Source organism: Periplaneta americana, chromosome 16 (assembly GCF_040183065.1).
Source record: "Periplaneta americana isolate PAMFEO1 chromosome 16, P.americana_PAMFEO1_priV1, whole genome shotgun sequence".
NCBI classification, from domain to species: domain Eukaryota; kingdom Metazoa; phylum Arthropoda; class Insecta; order Blattodea; family Blattidae; genus Periplaneta; species Periplaneta americana.
Genome location: NC_091132.1, coordinates 140,036,685 through 140,061,193, shown reverse-complemented (window position 1 = coordinate 140,061,193; position 24,509 = coordinate 140,036,685). Strand labels below are relative to the sequence as shown.

Here is a 24,509-nt window from a genome sequence, read left to right as displayed (position 1 = left end):
TTCCTGATTTAAATTAACACTTACGTATACACTTATTCTCATATAGGCTATATAGGCTACACACATACATTAACCTACGCATAGGGTCTTCATGTACTTAGAATATTATAGCTCGCGCAAGGAACGATTACCGAAAAGCATTGGCGGCGTTGCTGTCTGTTTTGATGTGTGTATGTAGGCAAGCCGAGGGAGGAAAGGTGCGGGCCGATGGAAGTACTCTCTCTTCCAAGAAGATGAACAAATGAGGACATCGCTGTGGAAATAAAGAACGTAGCAAGAGAAAAATTCGAAGCTAATTAAACGCGCAACATATGTTTACGAATGAAATAATAATACCGTGCGATACAAGACACGTATTCACATGCAAGAGAACAAACTAAAGTCATAATGTAACTATTCACAACGCAAGACTGATTCTATCGATGTCATTTCTCTTCCGACTGTACTCTTGAATATCATTCAAGTTATCTCGTGACCTTTCCTATCGCCCGCTCTTCCTTATTGCAGTGTTTCATTCGCATTCCTTCCGTCGGTATTCCGTGCTTGCGAGACCTATACCTTAGCATGGTGTGACGTGATGTTAATGTAGTGCTATGCGACAGTTTTCATGTCTCCGGTCGAATTTACTTAAATATTATTTTTTTTTTGGTCCTACAGAATTATCTGTTATGGTTACCGGTTGAATTTGTGAATTAGAGTATTTTTACCTAATTTTTCACTATGTCGTTCTGGATCGCCAAAACGGCCAAGTTCCTGTTGCGCATATATATTTTAAACAACGCATGTACAAAAAGAATACATTAGACATTCGAAAAATAAATTGTTATGGTTATTAGGCCTATTGTGAGTTTCGGTCATGAAAATATGCAAGGACGTAATTTCACAGAGTGGAAAATATTATTTATGACTTTATTATTCTCATATTTAGCACGACTTGTGGCTTTGGGAATCAATTTTACTTCTGCTTGAACATCATCCATGTTACAGTAAGTTGTAGTGTATGTAGTTCATCAGTGTTTAGAAATTTTCACGAGCAGGATGTAGACATTAGTGTCCTGCAATGTTTGAACATGAGAGAGGCAACAAAACATTACGAACTTCGTTTTATATGAAAAACTAATCGCAAGATCTGTGCTAAATCCTTAAGGGGTTAGGTACAGCTTACAGCAGTAAAATTTTTGGAAATATTAAACATTTTTTTCCTCCATTACTGTATCTTGTACAATAATGAAAATTGGTATGTGTAAAACACTGTCCTGCTATATGAAAAAAAAATATATATATATTAAAAAATTACTTATATATATATATTTTTTTTTTTCAAAATAAAAAATGGTGGCAGTTCACTGTGCAGTGATGAAGCGTTTCCCTCGTAACTCATAAACTTGTTAACTTTTTCATGTTCTCTCTCTTTTATTTTATTGCTGAAACTCATTTTTACAATATCATGCTCCTTCAACCACTTTCCTTAATAAATAATATTTTTTTATTTTGTGTTAGAAGAAAATACTGATATTTGACCATTTTTAAAATAAATTTATATTTTATCAGACAATTTATCAAAGGTAAAGGAGTGATCTTGCATCATATTGTAGATATGACATGTATAAATACTTACTTACTTACTGGCCTTTAAGGAACCCGGAGGTTTATTGCCGCCCTCACATAAGTCCGCCATAGATCCCTATCCTGAGCAAGATTAATCCAGTCTCTATCATCATAGCCCACCTCCCTCAAATCGATTTTAATATTATCTTCCCATCTACGTCTCGGCCTCCCCAAAGGTAATTTTCCTCCCCAAAGGTAATTTTCCCCTCCGGCCTCCCAACTAACACTCTATATGCATTTCTAGATTCACCCATACGTGCTACGTGCCCTGCCCATCTCAAACGTCTGGATTTAATGTTCCTAATTAATGACATGTATAAATACACACAAAAAATTTCATCACAGAATGTTATGTGAGAAATGCTTCATCACTCCACAGTGAACTGGGGGGGGGGGGAAATAAAAGTAAATATTTTTTTTAATCGTAAAAATATTTTTTTCATGTAGAACAAGGACAGTGTTTTAAAGATACGTACCAATTTTCATTATTGTGCAAGAAAGAGTAATGCAGAAAAAAATGTTGAATATTTCCCAAAATTTGACTGCTATAAGCTGTACCTAACCCCCTTAAGCAGTTAAAACATGAAGCGATGGGAGTGGAGGACAGCGAATATTTGTATAACAAGATGGAACAAACACAACAGGCCTCATTCTGCAGAGCGATCATCGACGAATATCAAACTTCGCCATACTCGACAAACTTGAACCGAGTTTAGTGCCTGTAATGCACGACGCTAGTAGACAAATAATACCTTCCAGGATGTGACTGTTTTGGTCAAATATTCTGCCGATTCTCTAGACTGGGAAGAAAGATATGTCAGTAGAAACCTTCCATTACTACAAATTTTACAAGATTAGGGTGACCAGACGCCCTCTTTTATCCCGTCATGTCCTCCTTTTTAGGCTTTGTCTGGGGTCCGGGCGGATTTTTAAAAAATCAGGAAATGTCCTCCTTTCCGTAACTTGTATGCCTGATATTTTGAAACTATCTGATTTGACGCCTTTTTTTGTAGGTGGCAGTAGTATCGACGGAATATGCTCTTTGCCAACGTTCATAACTCTCTTTGCTCCTCCTTTTGATAATAATTATAGTTCCCTTGGTTTTCATATGTAGCTAACTGTAAAATCATTTTGTATTATTAAGTTTTGTCATAAGTATGCTATAATAAAATAGATATTGACATAATTTTAAATACAGTATAGGCTAAGCCTAAATATAAATACATATTTTCTGTCCTCTTTAATAATAATTCTGCAGTGCCTGGGAAAAGTGACATAAGTCAGTTTCCACAAACCTTTTTTGATAATTTGACAACTTACGGAACATCTGCTCGCTTGGAAAAAGAGACATAAATATTTCTCCCATTACAATAATTCATACAGAAAAAAATCAAATCGACATAAACCAGTGTAAGTTGTCAATAAATTATCAAAAAAGGTTTGTGGAAACTGACTTATGTCACTTTTCCCAGGCACTGCAGAATTATAGTTCCCTTGACTTTCATATGTAGCTAATTGTAAAATCATTATTATTAATTTTTATCATAATTATTTTGTAATAAAATAGATATTAACATACGTTTAAATATGATATAAGCCTAAATCTGTACTGTATATTGACGTAAATTAAAGTACAATATAGCCCTAAGCTTAAATCAAAGTAGGCTACATATTTCCTGTCCTCTTTTTTAGAACAATGTCCTCCTTTTGAAGCTTTGTGTCCTCTGTTTTATCGATGTGAATCCGGTCACCCTATATAAGATGGTCTAGAAGTCTTCTTGTTCGACTAAGACGTTCATCGCTGTCTTTGGTACCTATTTAAATTTCAAAGGCATTCCACTTCCTGCTAGACTTAACTGAAATCAATAGCAAAACGAAGCTGTTTTAATCTATTTCTTGTAGCTGCGTCCTTCTCCGTGACATCGTGGTTTAAGGCATCATGCCTAGGACTCGCGTTATGAAATGCGTTTTGGTTCGAGTCCTCATGAGGGAATAAATTTTCTCATGATTATGTATTAGTTACGAAAGTTATGGCATCAAAGGGGAAATACCCGAGAAGGTCTAAAATATTGATTGATGATAAAATAGTAGAACAGGTGCAACATTTTAATTATTTAGGCTGCGAAGTTGCATTTAATTACGAAGAAGACCTGAAGAACAAAGTTCATATATTCCAAAATATATGTGGAACTATCAAATCTTAAAAAATAAAACACAGAAAGAAACAATGCTTAAATTCTACAAAACTATGGCAGTACCAGTTTTGATTTACGGCTCGGAGAACTGGGCAAAGAATAGAAGAACTATAGAAACTGCAGAAATGAAGTTCCTTAGATATGTGGTCGGATACTCTCTCACAGACCATAATTATGAGAAGTGAAGAAATACGAGATCAGCTGAATATATATAACTTAAATGACAAAATCATGAATAATAAACAGAATTGGCATGACCATATACTCAGAATGATGAATAATAGATCGGCAAAACAAGCAATGCGATATAAACCCCTAGGATCTAGAGACATAGGAAGACCTCGCCGGCGATGGGAGGATGACTTCTGAGACGAAACAGGTCAATTTGGCCTATCTTGATGCAGATGATGATGATGATTATTATTTATTAGGTTTTTACGACGCTGTACCAACATCTTAGGTTATTTAGCGGCTGAATGAGATGAAGGTAATAATGCCGGTGAAATGAGCCTGGGGTCCAGCACCGATAGTTACCCAGCATTTGCTCATATTGAGTTTAGGGAAAACCCCGGAAGAAACTTCAATCAGATAAGTAGTCCCGACCGGGATTCGAACCCGGGCCACCTGATTTCGCGGCCAGACGCGCTAACCGTTACTCCACAGGTGTTGACCTTTTCTAATGATATTTCGGCCAATGTATGGAACTGGTGCCACCCAGCATCGTGATGCATTTGAGGTGCTGCTATAGGTAGCGAAATCTGATTACAACCAGCTATAAAGGATGGGTAATAATCGTGTTAACCACACGATAACTCCGTTCTGGGTGAATGATTGTTCAGCTCTGCAGAAGCATATGGACGTGAGGCCAGTAGTCGGTTGGTCGGCCCTGGCTCTTAATGGGCTGTTGCGCCGGGGACATTTATTTTTTCTTGCAGCTGCAACTTTGGTAAGGACTCGTCCAATATGACTATCCTGTATTTGCAAGATATGATATATTTTTAATTTCTTTTAGAAGCATACCGAAAATTAACAAATGTACCAAAAACCCTTTGTTTATGGCATTAATCAAGCCTCTTGCCTCTTTAGCACCGTGCCAGAAAACACCTCTATTTCTTACTGGTCCTGTAGTCTCTTTCGAGTAATGCTTCTAACATAAGCTGTGGAATTCCAACTGAAATATTTGTCGCAATGTCACAAGGGAATTCAAATTCATGAACACTCGCCTCTTTTACATCACTCTACGCAAAATCATCCTCGAAAGTAGCAGTTCTCCCAAGAAAGTCTGATATACTCAGTTTCTTGCCCAGGCCCGACGTTTCAAAGACGCTTATTAGCAATTGCTAAAGAATCTGCCTATATAATCGGAAATTTGTTTCACTTTGTCACATTGAACATTTTATTCCATTAGACCAGCGGTGACCAAAGCAGGTGTCATGATTACATCGTGTAATCAGACATTCAAACGGGTATAAGAAGTTTCCTGTACATTGCTGTGTGTTTCATTCACATACTGCAGGTAAGCAGTGGCGGTATCATGTCGCTCTACAAACTCTGGATCTACAAGCAGTGAGAGGTGCTTTCGTAAAGAATGAGGAGGAGAACTTTTTTCTTGTTGTCGGACAAAATATAATATGTTTACTTTGCTCAACGGTTCAATTAGGAGCATATAGAAACATTAATTGCCACGCTGAATAATGTATTATTATTATTATTATTATTATTATTATTATTATTATTATTATTATTGACCACTAAGTAGGCTATGTGTTCTTCTGTATGTGCATGAATATTGATATTTTTAGATCTTCTCCCTAGAAAGATAAAATTATTAGGTTTTATCTCAGTTTGAATCTTCTTAATCTTTAGATGAGAATAACTATTTATTAGTTATTCATTTAATAATAATATTGTAGAAAAACTGATTCAATATTATGTCCAACGAACTGTTAAACACTAGGAATTGACATGTCTTAAATCATAGCCAGGAAGAGAAAGTAAGAAAATAAATGTAAGGAAGTCAGCTGTTTAATGGGGTTTGAAGTATTTCGTGCTCTAAAGCCTTTTAATATAACAGAATTTCTAAAAAAAAAGAGTAATGATTAAAATAGCTTAAATAACTTGTCTATAAGAAGTTTTTAATTTTGAAAAACTACGAATTTCTCGACCAAGTATCGAGAGAAGAATTTAGAAAATTTCTGATTATATTGAAGAGGAAGGTTAAAAAAAGAAGCAAGAAAAATCGTATATTATTCACTGGCTCTTGATGACAGCAGTGACATTACTGATACAGAAAAGCTTGAGATTTTTATCCGCGGGATTGATCAAGATGTTAGTACAGCAACCACCACTGGTTGTAGTCTTCATGCCAAGCACTTTTACTCTGTTTCCTTACTTCATAGGCTGACTGTCGCATGTAATCACTGCAGCTCGAGTTTTGGTCACCGCTGCATTAGACGAATTGAGTGGTTCAGCACAAGGAACTGAACAATATAATTATCACTTGAAAAGTACAGAGGAGTTTGAAATGAAATCTAATTTGGTATGTATTGACTAACACTGTCGAGAATTTTGTCTATCGTCGGCTGGCGATCAAAACCTCGTAACTCCAAAATTGAAAATTTTACAGGAGAAAGAAATAATGTTGCTGTGACCATGTTTTTAAAGCAAAATCGATGTGGTTTTGAATTTAGCAACCGAAATGTGATACATTAAATGTACGATAACAGTATATATTGTAAATTACATACATTTGTGTGTGGTGGAGTTACGGGTTTTTGTTACTGGTTAGGACTTTGGATTTACGTGGTTTTTACTAAATGAACATATTTCTTTCGTATACTCTATGTTCTTTTAAGTGTTCTCAATAGTTTTTCACAACTACACGGATGCCAAATTAGTAAGTGACTACACTTAATTGGAATACAGGCATGTTTGTATATTTTATGACAAATTTAACGACAATAAAAATGAATACAAACTTTACAGATAGCCATTATACAAACTGTTAAAAAAAATTAACATAAACGCTGTAAAGACAATTTTAATTTTTAATTTCCCAATTTTATAAATATTTCTGTTGTTCGTTGTGTTGGGATTTATACAAAATTATATACTTTCCACTAAACTGGAAGAAAGTGTCTGCTGACGTTTTGCAGGAAGTCGTAGAATACATTGAAATCATGGGGTATAATTTTATTTATTTACTGCAAGTAGGTGAGAATTTGTATAAAGTTGTGGTAAAGACATATTTTCTCTGTTCTTTGGCATCCTTTTAGAAATAATGTTCCATGCACAATTCAAGTTCAATTTGTATTCAATAATTATTCCTGAATTGTCGGCGACAGTTGGGTCTCCTGCTTTTGAAATAAGTCCAATGGAGAAGTGCCTCGAAACTTTACTACATACTTTGAAGAAGTCATGGTGAAGATATTACATGATGCATGGCTAATTTTTTGTCTGGCAGTTTGCATGCTTCAACATACACTGTAGGTGTGTAAATTTACCAGTTGCTTAATTTTCTTTCTATTGTAGAGTGAACAGAATCACACTTCATTTGATTGTAACCTATCTCAAGAAACTCCCGAACACTTCTCATGGTTAAGGCGATTAAATCATTTGCCAAAATACTATTTCTGTTTTGTTAAGTACATTCATCACTATACAAAATTACTTCATCTTCAGGTACTTTTTTTTGTAAATAAAACTCACTATTATACTGGTAAATTAATAAGAATTTAGTCTATCTTCAGCTCATGCCATCGATAACAAAATACATCTTTTCATTGTGACTCAAACAGCGTAAAGTTATGCAGTTTCAGTTTCGTCTTAATGGTACAGAGCTGAGTCATGGAGAGATAAGCACAGAAGTACATCCTGCAAGTCAATAGTCAGTACTCTTTTAGTGTCTTTTTTTGTCTGCTTCCTTAGACTTTCTTGCTTCATATTTTATAAGAATATGATACTAATATTTTTCATCATCAACATTTCCTGCATCACGAAAGTAGCACAAATGACAGTGTTGTTTTTTTTTAGGTGAAAATAGACTTAAATTTTGTTCCTCAATCACATACCTACATAAATATATTTATTCAGGACTGTGATTTTTTATGTATAGGATGTCTCATATTCTTTGTAGAGGGCAGCGTTACTCTGCCAATTTGGTTCAAAAAATATTTTTCTGGAAGTAGTTTGATAATGATAGAACTCCAATTTAGGCAGCTCAGAAACTTAACAGCTTCTTTGGTTTGATGATAGATTTAGAGTTAGCTTAGGTCCCATTTCTTACAGACACATTCCCCTATGGAAAACGTGTTAAGAAACGTGGACTTGCAGACTTTCTGTCTTTTACTGCCAATGAAAAATAATTGGGCATAGTATAAAATCGATTTGATTCTTTTTAATCTCTCCTTCGACGCTGAACTGGAATACAATCTACAAGCCCTATTACAAACATCTTTTTTCCTCCCATGACAGATTAGTCCAGAAATTATCGAAAATTGTCTTTAGTTGATTTTCTGAAATTATTTTACAAAACCTACTTTTTGCATTACACGAATGCGTCTTTCTACTTCATATCTCCATTTTTCTGCCTCATCTTTCGCCAGCTCCATGTGATCTAGTTCTTTCATTCGTTGTTTCTTGTTGACTGTCAGTTTCCATTAGCCGCATCCCGATTTCTTATATATTAAGTTTTGCCACTTTATTGCTAATAGTAAATGAAAAAAAAAATATTGTTTCATTACCATTTCAACAAACCATAACAAAATAATGTATACTGTACCAGTGCAGCAACAATTAATTTCAAGTGTCACTCACTTCGTCCATTTATCTTCCCTTCATTTTCGTTTTCTGATTCACCTTCGTTCTAAACGCTATTATTTTTGGCATATAGTGTTCATCACAACTACTTAAGTGGATTCCTCTTCACTGCTCTTATCAGCCTTAGTATTACTACTGAGTTGAACGGAGGTATTGGATATTCTGATGTCTGTAACAGGAGTTTTTGCAATACCGCCACAGAGTGCAGACTAATTTCTAAAGTGTTATGTTCTGTAACACCGAAGTTTACAGCGGAACCATAATAATGGTGTTTAATATTTATCTTGTTCTAAATAAAATGAATGTAATTAGAGCATTTAATTATTTATTTACTCATTCATTCATTTATTATTTAATTACATATTTATTTATTCATCTTTTAGGCCTAATAAAACGCCATTTCAGTTCCCTTTATTCTGCGTATTATTTCCATACAGTGCAGGCACAATTTCTGAACTGTTGTCTTCTGTAACACCGAAGTTTGCAGCAGATTATTGTCATACTGATCACTAGACAGAGTACAATATTTTTAACGTAGCATCAGTCGCAATGCCTCGTATGTCAGTTTCAGTCTGCAAATGATCAATCAGCATGGTATTTAAAACCTCGTAATATCCCACCCAATGGAGTTCCGAACTTTTGAGTCTAAGATTAAGAGCAGTGGAAACCTCGTGATTCCAGTCTGCTGGAGATCCGAGGTTTTGAGTCTGAGATTAAATGCTAGGGAGATACGAGGTCTTTGTAATTGGTCAGTAGATGGCTTCTGTAAGATTTGAAGTCACAATGCTTTAATAGAACATGGGAAATGTTATTTGTTGCCAGTTTATGACAAAAAACCGATTTTACTTGTAAATGGAGTTACGAGGTTTTGATCGCCGACCGACGCTATGTGTGTACGATTGTCGCAACAATCTGCTGAACTGCAAAACTTATCAAAGCGCATCTGTGATTAGCACACGTACAGAAGACTTCAAACAAAAAGTAATAAAACGAAAGTTTACAAAATGCAAGAAAATTTTTATATACTTACTCGTATTGTCCCTTTATAATGAACAATAATTTATGTACGTAGCCTATCTATTGTTTATTTAGAAGTTAAACGTTATTGTTTAGAGAGTTTAGATGATAATTACAAGAATTAGCATTTATTAGATTTTTAAATAAATCCATAAAGAATGTACAACAATGTATTGTAAGTAACTTATTTTGAAAGTCCGACAATAAAATTTTACGTGATTATAAATCGTTGGTTACGAGCAACGGTATAAATGTCAATGAAATACTTACATACCTATATAACACTCCTTTAACATTGCATAAATATAAATAAAGTATGAAGGGATCTCTCTTTCTTAACTTAAAAATTATATTTTATTCATCATCAGTCTATACATGATTAAACGCTGAGGGCCGTATTCATAGACACTTTTAGCGCGGGCTTCCGGTAGATGATCAGCGTTTTTCGTATTCATAAACCAGTGTTAGCGATAGGATATGATTTGAATTCTGTACAAGTAACCAGTGGATAGTCGGGGCTAGCTTAGTACGCTCGTAGCGCGTGCTGCGAAATGTCTATGAATCGCACCCTATAATACTAAGATTACCTTATGAGTTATCTGAAAGGGGCACTGAAGGAGGATGAGGGATTTCAGAAGGGGTGCGCAAGCACCCCCTGGCGCCGCGCCTGATTTCATGGTTGTCATGGTTACTTGCTGATCGATTATTATCATCATTGGAATGAACAAGATGGACGTAAGAAGAATTAATGTGTACGGTAGTGCACTTTATGACTTGCAAATTTGAATGAATTACTCTTGTCTGATGTGAACATTCTCGTATGATTAATGAAATTTACCACATAAAAACAACATTAACCATTAAGATAAACAGTTCAAAGAAACGAGAAGCCTATTCAACAAAACGCAATTATGCTGCGAATATTCTTCATGGGATTGACAATGACGAACAGTTTTTAGGTGGTGTAGTATTAGGCCAATTTTCGTATTTCTGAACATATTTATGTAGGCTATTCATCGACAGAATGAGACAGTTTGGTTCATAAAAATCCACATTCCATTGTTGAACATGAGTGCAATAGTTCGACAGTGTAGTGTGCTTTCGCAACATATAAAGTGATTATTCTCTCCTTACAGAATTACCTCGATATGTTGAAACTGCTTGCAGTAGGTAGGCCTACCGCAGATTTACAATGCTACCAGTAATGTAATCTTTCAGCAAGATGCTCCTCTGCACTTTTCTGGTGTAGTTCGAAAATTCCTAAATGCAACATTTCCACAGAGATGGATCAGAAGGGGCAGATGGAAATCATATTCACCTCACTCTTTTGGACTCTTACTTACGAGGTTAAAGCAAGGGATATACATTATAACCATTAAAAAATATTACTAAAACAAATCAACAATGAAAATGTTTCATTCCTGACCTGACAATTGTTCATCCTGGGTTTCCTCACTGAAAAAGAAAAATAGAATTCCCAATCATGATTGCTTATAGACAAAATGAGGAATCAAGAAAAGGTATGCTATGTGTTGAATGGAGTACACTGGGGTAGGATAATCAACATAGTCCAAAAATTTAATGAAACAGGAAGTATAAAGAATGAACCAAAATCTGGAAGACCAAAGAGAAGAAAATGTCTTTGATATTATGTTATCAATCCAAGATATCCGCAAAAATCTACCAGACAGGTTGCACATGAATAAAATGGTAATCGTGTATTGGTATGAAGTTCTTGAAATCAGAGAAATGGTATCCATACTGGTGGTGGGTTTGATTTGAAGCCCTGTTATTTTGTCGCTGTGATAGGTTTGTCGCTAGTTCTGATTGTGACTATAGTTCTAAAATCACAGCTTCGAGAAATCGCCATCTCCGACCTATATGTGAATCATAGCTAGGCGACTGTTGTACGTAATTAAGACTCCATAGAGCTCATTCTTTTTGTCAAAATCATCTTCAATTAATTCAGATTTTGTATGGATTAGAGGTGGGTGTAACAGCTTTTTGCTGTCACAGCTCCGGAAAAATCGCTGTGAAAGATAATGGTGATTAAGTCACAGTGTGATTTTTGTGTTCGGACGATTCTTGGCATTTCAAATGTTTCTTATCACGAACCGACAGATTATTATGTTTATCGCTCTTCTGCGAATTGATATGCATGTTCCTTAAGTATTATAAACAATATTAATTAGACGGCTGGTTTTCTAGGGTACTACCACATCCCTCTATCATTCCACTAACACTCTCCACCTTCCCCTTATTTCATTTATCATATACAAGAGTTGAGAGTTGGAGAGAAGTCTTGGGGTAGTACGCGTTTCCAATGCTGATATAGAGAAGGTTGGACCCTGCGGCTTATCAGATACTCGCCCAAGGATGATACCTGTCTCTATCAGGGCAGAGGCAGGATGGCCCACCTGTTAGAATCCAGTAACGAATGCCACCCAGACTGCCTTGGATGATCATCGCACATAGGACGCACAGCAAGACTACGTGCAAGGATCCGTCCCAGGTCATGCCCTCGAGAATGTCAAGCCACGTCATTCAGGATAATATTTGGTATTAGTAAGATGATCCTCCGCGCATTTTGGGAGCGAACTATTGCTTACAATATTTATATACACTGTCTACGAAAAAGTAATTGGGCACTGTTTTTGCCCCTTTAGAACCTCGTGGTACACCTCTTGTTGCTATAACAGCAGCCACCCTCTCAGGCATGTTCTCCACTAGTTTGTGTAGGATATCCACTGGAATGCGTCGCCATTCCTCCTGCAATATGGTTCTCAGTTGGACAATGGAAGTTGGCCGCATTTCCCGAAACCTCAATCGCCGGTCCAATTCGTCTCAAAGGTGCTCAATGTGATTGAGATCAGGACTCTGTGCAGGCCAGTCCAACCGGTGAACATTGTCTGCATACCACTGCATAGTAGCCGCCGAAACTTGGCATCTAGCACGTAAAATCCTGGGTGCTCAATTACTTTTTGGTAGATAGTGTATTTATTTATTTCATCAATCTTTGTTCACATCATGGCGGATTAAATGTGTTCCAGTTCTTAATCCACCATTACTCTCTATACAAACATTACAAGAACAACTACATATCGAACCTATAAGTATCCTCTGTACACCCTAATAATAATAATAATAATAATAATAATAATAATAATAAACTAATAATAAGTAGTCCTATAGCTCTTGTATTTAAAACTCTTACTTTAGCTTTTTCACTTCTATACTCAATCTCTTAAAAATTATTCTGTTCACTTCATTGACTTCCTATCGTGTTCGACTACTCAAAATTTATAATTCCATATCCGTTAGAGCTTTGACTTTCTCTTCCCATCTAATTTTAACTCTAAAAAGAAATTTTCCTAATTTATGCAGACTGCTGGCGTTTAATGGACCATTCATTTTTTATAAGCTACTATAGCGTTTATTTGTAGAAATTTTTTATCCACCCAACTGTGTCTCAAATCATTCGTTGCCTAATACTTTAACGCAATATGCATTGCGTCTTCCGCTAGTCCACACAAAGGACATTTATCGTTCTCTACGTTCCCTCTCTTATTCTTGAGTCTCCAGATACCTAATCTCCAGCATGCCATTCCTGTTCTCTCTTCCCTTGAATTTAGTCTAATATATTCTTCCTGTTCCCAAAACTGTTTAACCTCCCTATAGTATTTTAGTGATTCTAGGGCTTTAATATTACTAAAAATATCTTGTCTCGAAATTTCGTTTGCCCTCTCTTTTACTATTCCTCCAATAGTATTCGTGTTTATAGACCCTAGTTTTCTCCATAGCCAATTTAGACCTAATCTGTTTATTTCTCGTTCCAGCTCTTTCAGCCAATTCGATTTCCAATTAGTGGCTTCCATACAAAAGATACATGTTTTCATAATTTCTGAATCATCCCTAATCGTTCATAACCTAAATATTTGATTTTTCTTTCTAGAATAATTATTGCTTACAATAACATTATAAAGCTTTCAATAACAACGGCTCTGAAGATACGAAGCCTTTGCTTATCTCTTGGTGTGAGAAAATCAACTTAAGAATGAAGAAATTTCAGAAAGGAATACAATTGAAAGAAATAACGCTACCGGCAGGTCTACGCACATAAGTATAAATGACGACATTAATTTATAAAAGTGGCCAGTGTATGACTTTCATGTAAGTTTTATGCCCTTCAAAAATGTAATTAATATCGGTATTTAAAAGAATATTCACTGAAATAAGTGAAATGTTTATGTTTAAAGTATAACATTTAAAAGGAGATTTCAGATATGTACAAATTAATCATACATTTTATCTTCCCCCGCTCGAGGACGTTGAGCGGAGGCGGGAGTGCACAGTGCAGCTGCCCACATGCGAGCGGGGAAAGATAAAATGTATGCAGTGTAGAATGTGATTTAAAAATATATTTGCCACAAACGTTACCTACTGCCTACATGTTTTATTTTCTAAAACATTGGCAATAATATCTACTGTACCAATGTGATTTGTTTCTAACAACGTTTGTACTTTATAGTAAGACTAAAAATTGTAATACTATGAGTTGTATTCCATACTTTCTTTACACTCTATAAATACTATTCGTCTTGTGTTTTCAAGAAAAATCAATTACGGAACACAGCCTTCCCGCCATTTCTTTCTGTGTGCCATCTTATTGCACTGAGGAAGTTACGAATTGCTTCAGGCGAATAAATTTATTGGCTAGAATACAGAACAGTATTCGGAGTGTAAACCTTTTTCGAGTATCGATTGCCAATTACTATAGTACATGATTAGGCCTACACTAGCTCTGGAAACAAAGTTCAGTATTTTTTACTTTTGTGTTAATTTTCCAGTAGGAGGAGGAGTTTAATATTATATTGGAGTCATATTGTTTACGTTTCTCAAGATTTTATGTAGTACGTTAAGCGACAATTCAAGCTACCTACTTGTACTAAATATTACAGCTTAAGTTTCTTAGATAACCTGCAGTTTCGATGTGCTAAAAATCAGTATGGTGTAGGTCTACATAAAGATAGAAGCATAGAAGGTTACTCTATTATAATTAATAATGTGACTTTCCATTCTGAACAATTTTGCTCATGGTAGGCTATTATAGTCATGAATCATAATAATAATAATATTAATAATAATAATAATAATAATAATAATAATAAAACATTAATGTCCCAAAGCACTTCATATATCGCTAGTAACGTTCTTTCTCCCTTTGTAGAGAGATTTTAAAGAATACAGCATCCGTAAGCTGTCTTGCTTTTAAGTAATGCTAATACTGTATTTACTTCAGTGGTTTAATGTCTACATAACATAACTATGATTTAAAAGAATTAATAAAAATAATTGTGCTTTACCAATACCTTAGAATCTGAATACAATTCCAGATGGTTGTTGTCTGACCCATAAGCTGGAAAGGTGCCTTCTGTAAGCTCCAGAGCACTTGCACCTGAAATTGCATAGTTGTGCATATTTTATGTTATTTCATGTTGTTGCAAGTATCTTAAACTTGTATTTAATTGTAATATATTACTTAGTATAGTATGTAAGTTAAACTATACGGCGGGTGCACACAGAATCAGATGCGACTCAACTTTTGTGGCATGGTATTTCAGTTTCACTGATTTCTTATAATGTAATGGCAATAGAATCAGATGCGACAAGACAGTCGCGGTCAGACACGAGACAACATTGGATGACTGCTTGAACTTTTTCCCGAGCAGACGGTCTGATGGTGCAGCATATTGCGCATGTGTGAGTGGCCATGTTCACGATCTCGACGTAGACAATTTTTAAGAAGATACTCAATCATTAAGAGATGGTAGATTTTACAATCACTATAAATGCGAAATATGTCCAAAATATGCTGTCACAATATGCAATTTTATGTTCAAAAGCATGTTAAAAGTATTAGTGTAGCGATAAAATGAGAAATGGCAACATTTTGTCTGTTTATTTTGCTCTTTACCTCTGATTGAGGTTCTGGCTGATATAACTCTATTATCAGGTAGTACATCTCACTTGATACGTGTCAGAGAAAGAATTTTATTGCCTGTATACAGCTGAAATCTGATTTGTATAATATGTAGCTAATCGGCGATATAAACCGAGGGGGAAAGGAATTGGTCACCCTATCCCTTTTTCTCCTGGCTTAGTTGCCTCATTGGTATCACTTGTGAGGTTCAGGTCTGTCTGTGGACAGTTGACTAAAGAACAGTATTTCTACCTTTCTTATTCTTCCTCCAAAATAATGAAAATTCACCATGACGCCATTTTCTAGACTAGGGTAGTTTTCCAAACCCACACAACCGGCAGATCAGTTGTCGCAAGCAGACAGGATTAAGCTGTCACGCACGGGTCGTTGTGTAAAGCAAAGCGTCGCGTTGTGAAGGGGCGCTCCGCGTCTGGTCCTGTGTGTACTCCAGCTTTGGAGTTTAACCATTGTTACACGTTAAGTTAGCCTATATTTCTGGACAACTATTAAAGAAGAACAATATCTCCTCCTTCCTCTTAAGACGATGGACCACAAAAAAATGTTGTTTTAGGGTCAAAAATCACATTATATTGAAAAATTCTCTACAGTTTAAATAGCATATCTGCGAATTTTGGTACCCCTACGGGCTCTACAGCATGTGTTTACGTCGCCATTTTTAAAAGTTTGTGCTGCGTTTAAATCGCCCCAACCACCGCCCCACCAACCACTATGTAGTTTTAACATTTTTCTTTACTTAAATTTATTTTTCTCCTAAGTGTTTTAAGATACAGTCATGAAATTTGGTAGTTATGTTCAGAAGGGTGTGGAGCATGTACCCTGATACTACTTTCTTTCTTAGTAACAAAGAACATGAGATACAAATTTTTTCATATGTATATATATCCATTATTCAAAGAGGGGAAAAAATATGAATAAGTAATACTGTATTTTTTTCTCTTGATGTAATGGGGGAAAAAAAACAAAGGTACCGGAGTGATTGGATCTCATTATTGGCTACACTTTGACCATAAGGACATTGAAATATCTTACAAACTGAAAGCATGCAATGGGTAGCAATGGCGCATCAATATTTCTAATTAAATTAATTACTGTAGCTACATATTTTATCCAATCTATATGAAACTTTGACATATACTTATTGAAATAGTCCTATCCAGTCCTTACCACCATATCCCACCTTCCTCAAATCCATTTTAATATTATCCTTCCATCTACGTCTCGGTCTTTCCAAAGATCTCTTTCCCTCAGGCCTCCTAACTAACACTCTATATGCATTTCTGGATTCGCCCGTACGTTCTACATGCCCTGCCCATCTCAAACTTCTGGATTTAATGTTTCTAATTATGTCAGGTGAAGAATACAATGCGTGCAGTTCTGTGTTGTGTAACTTTCTCTATTCTCATGTAACTTCATCCCTCTTAGTCCCAAATATTTTCCTAAGAACCTTATTCTCCAACACCCTTAACCTCGGGTCCTCTCGCTAAGTGAGACTCCAAGTTTCCCAACCATACAGAACAACCGGTAGTATAACTGTTTTATAAATTCTAACTTTCAGATTTTTTGAGAGCAGACTGGATGACAACAATTTCTCAACCGAATAATAACAAACATTTCCCATATTTATTCCGCGTTTAATTTTGTCCCGGGTGTCATTTACATTTGTTACTGTTGCTCCCAGATATTTTAATTTTTCCACCTCTTCAAAGGATAAATTTTCAATTTTTATATTTTCATTTCTTACAATGTTCTTGTCACGAGACATAATAATGTACTTTGTCTTTTCGGGATTTACTTCCAAACTTATCTCTTTACTTGCTTAAAGTAAAATTCCCCTGTTGTCCCTAATAGTTTGTGGATTTTTTCCTAAGATATTAACGTCATCTGCATAGACAAGCAGCTGACTTAACCCGTTTAATTCCAAACCCTCACTGTGATCCTGAACTTTCCTAATGGCATATTGTAAAGCAAAGTTAAAAAGTAAGGGTGATGGTGCATCTCTTTGCTTTAGCCCGCAGTGAATTGGAAAAGCATCCGACAGCATCTGGCCTATACGGACTCTGCTGTACGTTTCACTGAACTAGTTTCTTGGGAATACCAAATTCAATAAGAATATCATAATTATAAAACTTCTCTCTTAACCGAGTCATATGCCTTTCTTAAATCTATGAACAACTGACGTACTATACCCTTATACTCCCATTTTTTCTCCAATGTCTGTCAAATACAAAAAATCTTATCAATATTCAGTCTATTACGCCTGAAACCACACTGATGATCCCCAATAATTTCATCTACATATGGAGTTAATCTTCTCAAAAGAATATTGGACAAAATTTCGTACAAAATAAAGTGATATTCCTCGAAAGTTACTACAGTTTAGTGTTGCCCCCCTTCTTAAAGATAGGTATTATTTTGGACTCCTTCCATAGTGATTACTACTGCAAATAATTCCTTTATTATTGTTTGCTTTCCAGTTTTTTGTGTCTGCTGTTGTACTCCTCAAATTACTTTAAAAATATGAAAATAAATGGAAATTTTCATGAAATTGTATTATTCGCTAAGTTAATATCCTTCACCTAGTGAAAATGACTTCTTTCTTATACATAGAAATTATTATTGTATATTGATATTCAATTTTCTATGATAATATAGGAGTGGCATTGTCTCACTCTTTCCTGTAAAGGCTTAATCAATTTTTTTTAGAGTTGAGAAAAAGTCACCTCAGCCGGAGGTGAGATTGTCTAATTTTTTTGGAAAGAAATATGTGGACTTCAGAAATTTCAATAACTTTGGAAAAATTGTTTAAATTAACTTATTCATTAGACACTAAACATTTGAGAAAAATATTCTAGAAATTTAAAAAAATACTTGTCACACAATAAAAATGTTTTAAATGGAAAGAGGTTCTGAAAATGAGTCAGTCACCGTTGTTGACGATACCTCTATAATTTGGAAAATGTTCGGATGAGCTGTATAGAATAAAGCGTTCAACTTTGCACGAAATGGTTCACAGCTGTTTGTTGTTCTTTGGACTCTTCCTTTGAATTCAATCCATATTATTGGTGGGAAAGCAGCATCGAGTTTAATATATTCTAGTACGAAATCTGTAAATTCCTGCACTCTTTGATCTTGTGGTTGAATACTCATCAAATACTCGTAATCCATTTCTTGCGGTGACAGAAATGGAAGGCCAAAAAAGCAACTGAGATATGTTGCAATATCTGTATTGTTCTTGTATTCTGATGAAAAACCTACTTTCTGGATTTATCGCCACCAACTTCGTTCTAAATGAAATCTGCAGACTTCGATTTCAGTATCTGGCCATACAGTCGATATTGCACTGTGTATAGCCTTTTCAAAGTCCACGTACACTCCTTTAGAGTAAAATGACAAGTTCAGTTTATTATTTTCAATCACCAAGCCTCTCAAAGCATCGACATAATTCTTTTCAGACTTTCCTGGTAATAAACAAAATGCAAGGAGCAAGTAGTGGTCGTTACGAAGACCATGAACAGTGAAAAGTTGAGTGAACATCTTTGGAGCACTCTTAAACGTTCCGTGTGAGAATATTTTATCCATAGTGCATACTTACAATGGCTTTTAAGGAACCCGAAGGTTCATTGCCGCCCTCACATAAGCCCGCCATCGGTCCCTATCCTGTGCAAGATTAAGCCAGTCTGTATCATCATACCCCACCTCCCTCAAATCCATTTTAATATTATCCTCCCATCTACGTCTCGGCCTTCCTAAAGGTCTTTTTCCCTCCGGTCTCCCAAGTAACACTCTATATGCATTTCTGGATTCGCCCATACGTGCTACATGCCCTGCCCATCTCAAACGTCTGGATTTCAAGTTCCTAATTATGTCAGGTGAAGAATACAATGCGTGTAGTTCTGTGTTGTGTAACTTTCTCCATTCTCCTGTAACTTCATCCCGCTTAGCCCCAAATATTTTCCTAAGCACCTTATTCTCAAACACCCTTAACCTATGTTCCTCTCTCAGAGTGAGAGTCCAAGTTTCACAGCCATATAGAAGAACCGGTAATATAACTGTTTTATAAATTCTAACTTTCAGATTTTTGGACAGCAGACTGGATGACAAGAGCTTCTCAACCGAATAATAACACGCATTTCCCATATTTATTCTGCGTTTAATTTCCTCCCGAGTGTCATTTACATTTGTTACTGTTGCTCCAAGATATTTGAATTTTTCCACCTCTTCGAAGGATAAATCTCCAATATTTATATTTCCATTTCGTACAATATTCCCGTCACGAGACATAATCATATACTTTGTCTTTTCGGGATTTACTTCCAAACCGATCGCTTTACTTGCTTCAAGTAAAATTTCCGTGTTTTCCCTAACCGTTTGTGTATTTTCTCCTAACATATTCACGTCATCTGCATAGACAAGAAGCTGATGTAGCCCGTTCAATTCCAAACCCTGCCTGTTATCCTGAACTTTCCTAATGGCATATTCTAAAGCGAAGTTAAAAAGTAAAGGTGATAGTGCATCTCCCTGCTTTAGCCCGCAGTGAATTGGAAAAGGATCAGATAGAAACTGACCTATACGGACTCTGCTGTATGTTTCACTGAGACACATTTTAATTAATCGAACTAGTTTCTTGGGAATACCAAATTCAATAAGAATATCATATAATACTTCCCTCTTAACCGAGTCATATGCCTTTTTGAAATCTATGAATAACTGATGTACTGTACCCTTATACTCCCATTTTTTCTCCATTATCTGCCGAATACAAAAAATCTGATCAATAGTCGATCTATTACGCCGAAAACCGCACTGATGATCCCCAATAATTTCATCTACGTACGGAGTTAATCTCCTCAAAAGAATATTGGACAAAATTTTGTACGACGTCAACAAAAGTGATATTCCTCGAAAGTTACCACAGTTGGTTTTGTCCCCCTTTTTAAAAATAGGTACAATTATGGACTCCTTCCATTGTTCTGGTACAATTTCCTTTTCCCAAATAGCAAGTACAAGTTTATAAATTTCGCTATATAATGCACTTCCACCCTCTTGTATTAATTCTGCTGGAATTTGATCGATACCTGGAGACTTGTACTTTTTCAGATTTTCTATCGCAATTTCGACTTCTGAAATCGTGGGTTCGGGTATAAATGGCTCAGCAGTTTGTATTTCAATATCGTCCCGATCATTTCTATTTGGCCTATGTACATTTAGTAGTTGCGCAAAATAGTTTTTCCATCTGTTTAGGATTGATGAAGAGTCTGCAAGCAAGTCACCATTCTCATCCTTGATCACGTTTACCCTTGACTGATATCCGTTCTTAAATTCCTTTATACCCTTATATAAATCTCGAATGTTTTTATTCTTACTATTTGTTTCTACCTCATTCAGTTTTTCCTTCAAGTAACCTCTCTTTTTATTCCTAAGTGTACGACTTGCTTCCCGTCTTTCATTGAAATAATTATCTCTATTCTCCTCAACTGGATCCTGTAAGAATTTCAATTTTGCCTGTTTCCTTCTTTCTACTACCATGCAACAATCTTCATCAAACCACGGTTTCTTTTTCTTAGTTTCATAATAACCTATGCTCTGCTCAGCTGCAATTTTGATACTATCTCTGATATTTTCCCACACGCTATTAACATCTAATTCTTTCTCAACTTCGTCGGAACTTTCTAAAGTGGCAAACCTATTCGAAATTTCGACCTGATAATTTTGCTTAGCTTCCTCGTCCTTTAATTTCAAAATATTGAATTTAGTAATATTAACTTGTTGCTCTACTCGCTTGGCTACTGATAATCTTTCTCTTAATTCTCCAATCACCAAATAATGGTCAGAATTACAGTCTGCACCTCTGAAAGTTCGAATATCTACTATACTAGTATGTCTCCGTTTATCTATCAAGATGTGATCTATTTGGTTGTGTGTCAATCCATCCGGAGAAGTCCAAGTATATTTATGTATATCCTTATGGGGGAATGTTGTACTTTTGACAATTAAATTTTTCGATGTGGCAAAGTTGACTAATCTAACTCCATTGTCACTACTAATTGCGTGTAGGCTCTCTTTTCCAATAGTTGGTCTAAAAATATCCTCCCGTCCTACTTTAGCGTTGAAATCCCCCAATAAAATTTTCATATGATATCTAGGAAACTGATCAAAAGTATGTTCCAATTCCTCATAGAAGCTATCCTTTATATGGTCGTCTTTCTCTTCTGTAGGGGCGTGAGCATTTATAACTATGATGTCGCACCATCTACCCTTAAGTACTAAATATGATAACCTGTCACTGATAAATTCGACCTTTTTTACTGCTGATTTTATTCTTTTATGTACAAAGAATCCTGTTCCTAATTGGTGATTATTGTTTCCTTCCCCATAATACAACAAGTAATCTCCTATTTGTGATATGCCATTCCCATCTAACCTAACCTCTTGTACTCCCACAAAGTCTATTCTATATCTAGCTAGTTCTTTTGCTACTAATGTTACCCCTCCTGTTCTATAAAGACTAGTTACGTTCCAAGTGCCAAATCTCAAAACCTTATTCCTTTGCTGTGGTCGTGCCAGAGAATCAGTCCTATTCCGAGGCTTACTGTAGGAATTCGTAACAAGCTGTTTTTTACGGTGATGGGTTGTTAGCCCTTCGCCCAACCCCCAAGCTGGAGGACCACCCCTTATCGGCTGTCCACGACTGCTTATTCAATATATTCGCAGCTACCCTCCATATCTGGAGGCCGTCTCCTCTATCCGCAACCTGAGGACGCGCCATGCCGTGGTGATAGGGACCCACCATACATGGTTATCCATAGTGCATAAATATTTAAAATTGAGCATGGTTTAAAATACAACAATATGTTTATCATCTTCATTAACAAGCAAAATTTTTTAATTTTCAATACTTTCAATCAACATATCTTGCAGTGTTCGATGAACTTCAGTTAAACTTTTCGGAATCTAGTATCGTGCATGTTTTTCCTAATTAAATGGGTATCATCTTTGGTTAAGTGTTGCAAATCACTTTTTTTGGCACAACTACTGTACATGGAAACTGCTGTTTTTCATAACACATTATTAAGAGAAGTTCTACTTTGCTGTACGTGTACTTCAAAAACACTGTTAGATTCATTTTCCGGTACGAATACCGCAAAGTTATCATAGTAACATAATTATAGTTATAATTAGACGTATTATTAAATAGTGCTATTGATCGATCAAAATGTTTAATCGATTAATCGAGCTTTGATTGATTTGAAAAAAAGTTCTAATATACAATTACTGTTAAATTTAATTTCTGTTCGGTGATAAGCATAAGTATAAAATGTTGTATATCTGTTTATACTGCATCGTTATATTACAAAATAATACTATTTTAGTTATTTACTAACATATTTATTATGTAGGCTTATAATTTATTGTATAAATTTCTCCGAGGATTTTTGAGACAAACAAATAAAAAAAATATGAAGACTCACCTGGTTAATACTGCTTCATCCATGATTTTAAACATGTGAGTACCTTTACATGGTATGAATTAAGTGCTGTTCTACGTTTACTAACAATATTTCCTCCATCACTAAACAAAAAAGATTTTTTTTTCTGTCAAGCACTTCTCCACGATCGTTCAACTTAAATCCAAATGTTTCACCGAGTTTATCTCTCAAATTCTCATATGACATAATGGAATTTTCACTTTTCACAGACCACAGAAATCTGATTCTTTAGCAAACTAAACACACACGCTTCATCTACAAACTCAATAAAGAAACTGCAGTGGTGAAATCGGATTACAAAATTTTAGGAAGAGAAGAAGATAGATACTCTCTCACTTTCCCATAGTGTAGCCATGGGTAAGGGATGAGTGGGGAGATTCCAGAAAAGTATGTATTTCATATAGGAGGAAGACGAACTGACAACAAGGTGGAAGTTTTCTTGGAAAACTATAAAACTTAATAAGGGTTTCACATTGTGTTTCAACTTTCAATAGGAGTAGATCAGATCACCGTCCTCATATCTCCATCTCTTTCTGAAGTGCTTGCCTTATACTGCTTTGCAGTTACAAAATAACGGTACTATTGTGCTTTGAAGTAAGTAATTTCTGAGAGACAAGTATTGTTGGAATTTTTAGTCTGAGTTTGTATTAACAAAATAATAATTAATATCAAGTACAACCGATTAATTTTAATCGACTCGATTATTCCATTAAATATTTTGGTCGATTAAACTTACAGTAGAAATTGATCGCTTAATCGATCAGATTAGCTAATCGATTAAATTCCACAACACTGCTATTAAGACAATGTAGTTTTAGAAGGCCGTGGTTTCTAGCGTACAAAAATTTCAATAGGCTCTGATTAATTAATAAGTTAATTAATTCACTAGAATTTTTATGTAGTTGTGCGAAAATATTGTCCGTAACTAGTACGTGTCTAGCTTTCATTAATCAGGTAATCTTATCGTACTTTAATTTTTATTGTAATTGTAATATTGTAAATTTAATATTAATTGTAATTTTATTCTTCATATTATAGTTTTAATCCCCTGGTAGAGGGGCAGAGTAGGCCTGATGGCCTTATCTCTACCAGGTTAAATAAATAAATACCGGTACTAAATACTAAAATACTAAGAAAGTGTTTTTCGCGCACTCGTTTCGAAATTCCGAACTAGGCTAACGTCTCGTCCGTAAGGGCCGTATTCATAGACATTCTTAGCTCGGGCTTTCGGTGGATGATCAGCGAACTAACGTTTTTCGTATTCATAAACCAGTGTCAGCGATATGATATGATATGGATCCTGTTTAGCACGCTCGTAGCGCGGGCTAGCGAAATGTCTATGAATAGCACCCTAAACGTCTAACTCGTGCACAAAAGTATCAC

General features: G+C 35.5%; 1 protein-coding gene across 1 annotated transcript in view; it reads right to left on the bottom strand.

The window, feature by feature from the left end:
* The window catches only part of LOC138691409 (mucin-2), a 434,026-nt gene that overhangs the window by 46,481 nt on the left and 363,036 nt on the right, over positions 1-24,509 (bottom strand). Inside the window, exon 8 of the mRNA XM_069813321.1 lies at positions 15,008-15,093. Coding sequence (XP_069669422.1) covers positions 15,008-15,093 — 86 coding nt within the window. The remainder of the gene's footprint in view (positions 1-15,007; positions 15,094-24,509) is intronic.